The sequence below is a fragment of the Cryptomeria japonica genome, chromosome 3 (assembly GCF_030272615.1).
Source record: "Cryptomeria japonica chromosome 3, Sugi_1.0, whole genome shotgun sequence".
NCBI classification, from domain to species: Eukaryota; Viridiplantae; Streptophyta; class Pinopsida; order Cupressales; family Cupressaceae; genus Cryptomeria; species Cryptomeria japonica.
In genome coordinates, this window is record NC_081407.1 from 374,164,909 (window position 1) to 374,173,171 (window position 8,263).

Below are 8,263 nucleotides of genomic sequence, written 5' to 3' on the forward strand. Positions count from 1 at the left end.
CTATCTTTTGACCCACAATCTAATATTTTTTCCTCTACATTTTTATGGATATGCCTACCATATCTCCCATTTCAATTATGGTAGTTGGACTACTCACGAGCTATTGGCAATGGTCTAGGGGAGTTCCATGGCAGTTTTGAAGAAACTTCAAACTACAAAAGCTCCACCTGTGCATGCATTTGTGTGGAAATGTATTTCTCCAACGGCCTTCAGCCCAGATCGCTTTGTGGGTGGGTGACCATTATTGGATGCAGCCTATAGATTATGAAAGAATTGCTTTCCGTTGCAGAAAATGCTTCCCTGCAGAACACTAATGTCAAAATTAAGCTGCTCAATCACAAGAGAGATTCTGATGGTAAACACACCTGGTGGATTGGGGTAGAACCCAAACATTATGTGACAAGGTCACAAAAGGATCCAGACGTCTGTTCTTCTCCAAATATGCCCCCATTCCATCACACAAGGATCCAAAGGTCTGTTCTTCTCGTCACACAGTTCAATGGTCACTAGTTCTTTGGCTGTTGTTGCCTCTACAGCAGCAATTTCATTAAACTTCGAGTGCTCTTCTAAATCACGTGTGGCTTCGAAGGCTTCTTCTTCAGAGGCAATTCCCCTGGATCCTCTTTGTTCCCCTCCTCAGGGACCATGAATGGACGGAAGTTAAAAGGCAAAAACAAGCACAATCCAAGCACCAAATGATCTTAAGATCATCAACTAAAGAGTATAAAGTGGAAGGGAAGAGCAAATAAGATTCATCTAAGGATCAACATTGCATCACGCTTTTTGGCAAATTTTGAGCACCCCTATTAGAGGACATGCATGTTCTATTTTTTAATAATTTTCTATATATGGAAGTTGATTCCTTGTTCACAATTTATCTTTAAAAAAAAATAAAAATGATTTTATTGTATTTTATATATTTGAATCATTTTAAAGTGATTTTATTAGTATTTGTTGTTAAGCAATACTATTGTAATGACTAGTTATTAAGAAATTTTATTTTAATCAATTACAAGTATTTTTTATTTTTTAATATTTTATTTTTCTAAATTATACATGTAAAAATTTTAGTTTATAAATCATCAAAATTATTTTTTTTTTGCTTTGCCTCATAAGTTTAGATCTTATATACAATTTTTTTTTAAAACATAGCATAAATATTTTTTTTACAACTATTTCAGCACGACACATAGCACAACACATTGTGAGTCTTTACTTTTTCACAGTGAATATTTTTCATTTTTCCCGCCTTATTTTCTCATGGTTATGAAAAAAGAATGCACTTTTCATCATTGATGATTGTTTAGATAAGTACTTGGAAATCATTCAAGAAGAAGTTATTTTACACTTTATACAAAATATTAAGTGGCACTGAAAAAAGTTCACCTTATATTTTTAACCCATTTTCAGAAAATAAGTAATTTGTTTTATATATATGTTTTAGTTATTAGTTATATTGAATTTAATTTACAAGTTGATTTGTTTTTTCTTTAGAAATAATATTAAATTTTACATATTATATTTATCATACACTTTATAAATATTGTTTATTATATAATTATATTATATTTAATTATTATCATTTAAATTTAATTTATATTATAAGATAATTTATTGATTAATTTAATATTATTTTTTAATTCTTGAAATAATCTTTATTTTAGTTTAAAGTAAATTTGTAGAATCGGATTGACTGGTTCTATTTCTAAATTATTTAATTTCAATTATTATTTCACTTTTAAAACTTTATTAATAGACTAACAATCAATTGAGTCAAGCCACATTACTTATTCTTAATATTAAAACATAATAATAATACTTTAAAATATTAAAATCTTAAATACTTAAAATATGACACTTATTTATTTAAAAGTTGATAAAACTTAACAAACTTCGACGCTGATTCACAGCTACTGACCCACAGTAAAACTTCGCACCCCTACAAAACTTCAAAGAAATGAAAAAACACACATTTAGTTTACAGTAATTGGAAACATTTATTCAGCAAACACAAAGGACCCAATGAAAATAAGAACATATAAGAGGACTAACTACTGTTTCAGCAAATGCCCTTTGTTTTCTCCACAGAGTTTTGAGGATGGCGGGCATGGCGTCCCTTTCTTCGCCTGTGACTATGGCTATCACCATCATTCGACTGTGTGACCGCTTTTTTTGCCTGCTGCCCCTTTTTATCTTCTTCACTAATGGCCAAGCCTTGAACTGCATGAATTATCTTAGGAGGAAGCTCCTCCAATTCCTTCAACACTCTTTCAACATCTGCAGCCAGGCGCTCTGCCAGCGTTCGGTTGAAGTCCTCTCTCACCACAACACGCAGAAGTGTGACGTGCTGAGCATCTGGAGCCATTGTATAGGCTGGAACAATCCACCCATATTTTCTCAGATGATCTGATATTTCATATTCATCGTGCTCACTGTTGTCCTTGAGCGAGAAGGCCACCACAGGCACCCCCATGTCTTTGGATAATATTTTGAATTTCCCTGTTCTTTCCAGATTTTGTGTCAGAGTCCTGGCATTTGATCTACAATTCTCCATTATCATCTTGTATCCCTGTAATTAGAGTTTTGTATTAGATTTAACTTGGCCTGAATGGGGAGCTACCATACAAGACACCACTGTACATTTGTTAATGTACGGGATGACCCATTGCTGATAATTTAAGATTTTCCTTAAAAAAACATAAATTTGAAGGGTTTTTAGGGTTGAAACCTCGAATCCCAGGCGAATGAGTTGGTAGTACTGTGCAATGATCTGGCTTGCACCTTTCAATTTGTAAAAAGAAGCTTAGTTAGCAGCTAGAGTAAAAAATGTGAGTTGCAAATAAAAGAAATCTGAGAATGAGCAACAGATTGATAAGAAAGTGCTGTCTGTTTGCCCAAAATTTAATAATAATTTGAGTTTTCTTGAACCTCATAACATCACTGATTAAATAAAGGAGAGTTAGATCTACAGGACCAGTGCCTTTTAATATGATGTAGTCAACATGTCGATAATTTATAATAAAATAGTTGTCATTGTTCATATGTCAACTCTTTAAACTCTTTTGTCTGGAAGCTAAGAATAATATTTGAAATTTCTCTAAATGCATAAAAATAAATAAATATATGAGTTACCTTTGGAGAAGTTGAGAGTGAAGGTGGGTTGATCAACTCCCAAATAGTTGATGTGGAAAATAAGTTCCTCAGGCAGATCTTGTTTGCTTCGCCAAACAACCCATCCCACACCAGCATATACAAGCCCATATTTGTGGCCACTCACATTAATGCTTTTTACTAAGGGTAAGCGAAAGTCCCACTGTAAATCTGGATATAAAAATGGTGCAATAAAGCCACCACTTGCTGCATCTACATGTATAGGAGTGTCCCATCTGCACCCACAAAAATTCCACATAAAATCTCCCTATATATCAAATTATATCTCACCACATAAAATCTTTCTATGTCAATACTGTTATTTTATTTTCTGAATAAACCAATTCCTCGCCATTCCCTTTATTCAATAAATAGTATTTGTTAGTCACATGATTTCTCACTTTAACCATTACGCCCTTTATATTATAATAATTCTAAATTACTGTATCCATTCAATATAATATATTAATATAAGTTAAATTGTTACTGTTCCACAAGATTGTTATGTTTACATAGTAATTAACAATAACTTCACTATTATTTGTGTGCGAGAAAGTTACATCATCTTAACATCATTCTCAACATATAATTATTTAGTTTTTAATTTATTATAACATTCACTTTTGATAAATATTATTTGCATCATTTTCACTTCTTAAAAGTGTAAATTCATCTTTAAAAAATTATTATTTTTTAATATATATAGCTTTTCTATATTAAAATATTTATTTTATCTTTATTATTAATTTTTATTTTTTATCATATTCTATTTAAACAATTATTTTCAATCAATCTAAAAATAAAGTTCATTACAAATTATCAAATTAGAACTACTTGATTATGAGATCAATCTAAAATGAAAAGCAACTTATCTCACCTAGCATCTCTAATACACTTATCATTGTTATACATCTATAGTTCTCTTCTAATTACTTTAGGCTTCTTTCATTTTTGTAGTCACCACCTACATTTCTATTGCAACAATGACCTACAACATCTCAAATCACATTCTTAAAAATTATACAAACACAAATGATTCAATCTCTAATAAAACTATTAACACAAAATCTTAATTTCAAATTATATAAATAACTTTATTTCTCTCTAACAAACCCTCTAATAAAAAATCACACATCTCTCATTTTTCTTTCAATTTTCAAAATCTAATCTCTTAACATTTATGTTTATAATAAAATAAAATTCAAAATATATTAAATATTCTATATACTACTATAAATCATAATCATATATATATACAAACAAGTTATTAAATGTTTTTGTTTTTTATTACGCCCACATCAAAGTTCCGGAACCTACCAGTCAATACTAAAAAGTAGCTGGCAAATCTAGTCCACATTGGATGTATTACTCATCCAAGATGTTTTGTCAGTGAAAGGTTACGTACGTGGGTTCCACTTCAAAGATGGGGTGTCACTAATATACAGTTGGAAAGTGATATTCGGGTCTATTCTTTAACTTTTTACTCTATTTATTGATGTTTTATTTTTGGGAAGATTATTATTGATTAATTTTTTAACATTAGATTAGATCATTATTGTTGTGTCTTTTAGTTGATTTGGTTTTTAGTTTTCGAAGTTGAAATCTATTTTTCAATAATGATTTCAAGATATAATTCTTATTATTAATATGAACATAAAAAGTTTAAATGTACTTTTAAAGTTCTTATAAGAATCATCACTGGTCTTAGTTTAATTATAGTTGGCATTAAACATCAATAATTGACAAATCAACATTCATCAACATTTTTGTAAGTGGCAAATTAATCAGCAAGGTATCTCATATGATGATCATAAAAAAAATAGTTGAAAGAAAAATTATTTAGAATGACATTAATTTCTTCATTTATAGATTCTAACTTGAATAAATAAAATTTCTTTAATAAAAATAAAAGCTCTATCATAAAATGAATTAATTCTATAATAAAATTATATTAAAAATTATAAATTAACTCTTAATAAATAAAACAGTTAGAAAGTAAATTAAATAAAATAATCTTATAATAATGTTATATAAATTCATTACAAATATATAAAATATTTTTTTGTAAATAAAATAAACAATATTTAATAAATTGTAACATTGTAGATGACAAAGATAATTCAAATTCAGATTATGAAAGTTGTTTTACCTAGATTTAAATACCAAACAAAAAAAGAAATAATATCTCTATTTTTATATATAAATATTTTTATAATAATTTCTTAAAAACAAAATTGTAACAAATGACAACATCACATCAATCTACTTTCCCCAAACCAAACCTAATCCCAATTTCAAGTAATCAACTTTCTTGATTAATTTATAAGGTATTGATAAGGTGTACATACCCTATCCTCCACTGGGATTTGAATTTGTGACCTTTTTTTCAAAAGCATAAATTCTCCACCACTAGACCAACAAAGCTATACAATTTTTTAAATGTTTTTATTAATTAATTTAAAACTTAATTCAATTTAATTGATTTCTCATTTCGTTCTAGACTTTTCCCGAAAAGCTTAACCTAAAAAAAAGGGCCACCGTGTATTTCCCGATGTGACTTGACGTTGACATTTCAGTTATACGCGGCGGACCGACATTTTACATGTCTTAAATTATAAAGCCGTATGACCGTATTTGCATTTTAGCCCTCAAATTAATTTCCGTAAATCGTGTGGAATGAAAATTTGATATTTTTGGAAAGTGTCAAAATTTGCTATATATTACAGAAATTATAATATCCATTATTTTCTACGCTCGACATCCCACTTAAATTCAAATAAAATTTGCCGTTTACGGCACGCTGCTTTAACCCGTTAGTTAACTACTGTTAACTATTACAGCTATCTAAAACCTGTAAGTAATGTTAAACTGGAAAATTCCCTGGAATGAAAGAAAAAGGCTCCATTAAAGTCGGATCAGAAAACAGATTCTCACCCGGTTTTATTGTTTTTTTCCAGCAGAAGATGATTGAGGCGCTCCACATCTTCAAACTCCCCGTTGTATGTAGACCCAAGAATTGCACACACACAGATGGTGTTCTCATCCACCAGCTCCACAGCCTTTTGAGGATCCATCACATAATAATCCTCCTTCAGCTTAACTTCCTTGAGCTCCACTTCAAAATACCTTGCAAATTTCTCCCAGCAAACCTATCAAAACAGATCCAAGCATTAAGTATGATAATAGATCATGGAATATATTCATTCTGGAGCAAAGATCAGAAGACTCCAAGCCGTCCTAAACATCCTGAACTGTTCCTGGACTGCAAAGGGCACAATTACTCTAAACCAGGCTATGTTTCTCCTGCGGAAACGAAATGCCATGGAATTTAAGGGCTGATCTATCTATCTGTGTATTTATTTTACCTGGACATTGGAGCCAGTAACAATGTTGGGCTTATCAAAGGGTTTGCCCTGCTGCTTGCGTTTATTCTGCCATTTCCGCTTAAAAGCAAGACCTGCAAGCATAATGGCCTCTGAGGAGCCCACTGTTGCAACTCCAACGGCCTCTTCTTCCTCTCCTAGTGAGGCGTTAAACAGTGCAGCAATCATATTTACACACCGATTCTGTTGCATTTTCACAAATATTGAAATATTAAGCCCTAGAATAAAAGATATTGCTACAATACAAAAATAAAATAAAAAATATTAATGAATCCATCAGCAGTTGTTAAAACTAAGTGTTCAGATCATGTTTATCTGATATAGATTCAAAAAAATATAAATTTTCAAGTCAATGTCTGGAAATCCACTTGTAATTTAGGGAAAAAATAGTAATAGGATATTATAAAAGGTCATCGGTTCGAAACCACAAACCTGCAATTCTGTAGTAACGGGGTATTCGTCCATATCAACATAATTCTTGTTAGCAGAAGCCATGATGAGCTTATCACACTCAGGTTCCATCCAGGTAGTGACAAATGAGGCCAGATTTAACCTTGGATTCCCATCCAGCATCAGCTCATCGTTGATGATCTGGTAAGCTGCATCTTTAGGGATGGATCTTTCAGGCAATCGGAACCTACATACAGAGGGGAAAAATAAAATAAAAAAACTGCTCATTCTTCATACACCTACAAGATCTTAACCAGTTATGTTATGTAAAGGCCTATCTATCTGCTTGTAAAGATCATTTCAAAACAAAAATGATGCATTCCAAGACTCCAGATTTGAAAAAACCCTACAAACTATTGGCATTCTAAAACACATGAATAAGTGAAGAAAATAGATCAATCGACATACCTTGGCAAGGCCGTCTGCGTGTAACGTGTAGCAAACATTGATGAATTTGTCGCCTCATTAGTAGATTCATTTACTAGTGTAGATAACACCATTTTTGCAATGCACAGAGAATTCAATGGATTGAGATTGAAGGTGTTTACTTCAGATATCAATGGCAAGACTGAAGAGAAGAACAGCTGGGAGATCTATTTATGATTGCAAATTTGCATCTAACCGTCTTAAGAAATTCGCATGGACGGAATTCCACGCCTACAGAAGTCATTATTCACCCTTGGATTGGCGATGACGTGTCGTGTCAAGGACAAAATCTGAGACAAGAAGTAAAGTAAGAATGAATATCTGACACGTCTGACTTGGCCTTTATTGATTGCCCCACTCAATCTTGTCATATCATCTACATTAACATGGTAATAGGAAAAGAAAAAATATCCTCCCTCATAAAATATCCCCCTTCCCACATAAATATCCTACCCATACTATTTAAATCACAAGATAAAGCAATTCAGCTTTATGTTAGAACGAAGATATCATAGTATAAGATAAAAGATCTAGCTTTATTTTAAAATAAGGATGTTTTTTATTTAAAAAGTAGTGTTAATAAGGACGTTGACTCTTAACAAAGTCATAAACAAATAAAAAAGAAAAAAACGTGTAGGCAAAAAGACAGCACATCGGAGCAAGTCTGGGATTAATAAGTTTGAACAAAGGAACCTTGTCCAACCTTCAACAACAAAGACTCAACTCAAGAAGGGGTGTGGAGACCCGATCCAAGGGGGGGCAGGGAGGACTTCCCCTTCCGCCTGCGACAAACAACAATCAAGGTGATACTGTTATCGGGGCCATCAAGGGAATGACCAAGCGGTAAGTAACTC

General features: G+C 31.7%; 1 protein-coding gene across 2 annotated transcripts; it reads right to left on the bottom strand.

The window, feature by feature from the left end:
• Window positions 1-1,841: 1,841 nt before the first annotated feature.
• LOC131066345 (glutamate decarboxylase 4) lies at window positions 1,842-7,664 on the bottom strand. Of its 2 annotated transcripts, XM_058001091.2 has the most exons (8): window positions 7,392-7,664; window positions 6,966-7,170; window positions 6,516-6,716; window positions 6,085-6,299; window positions 3,133-3,386; window positions 2,729-2,781; window positions 2,053-2,569; window positions 1,842-1,939 (listed from the first exon to the last, which is right to left on the bottom strand). In XM_058001091.2, the coding sequence occupies exons 1-7, from the start codon at window positions 7,481-7,483 to the stop codon at window positions 2,060-2,062; spliced, it is 1,530 nt and encodes a 509-aa protein (XP_057857074.2). In that variant the 5' UTR covers window positions 7,484-7,664; the 3' UTR covers window positions 1,842-1,939; window positions 2,053-2,059. The 2 variants fall into 2 exon arrangements, with proteins under 2 accessions (XP_057857074.2, XP_057857073.2); XM_058001090.2 differs by having other exon boundaries at window positions 1,842-2,569.
• Between the last annotated feature and the right edge of the window lie 599 nt (window positions 7,665-8,263).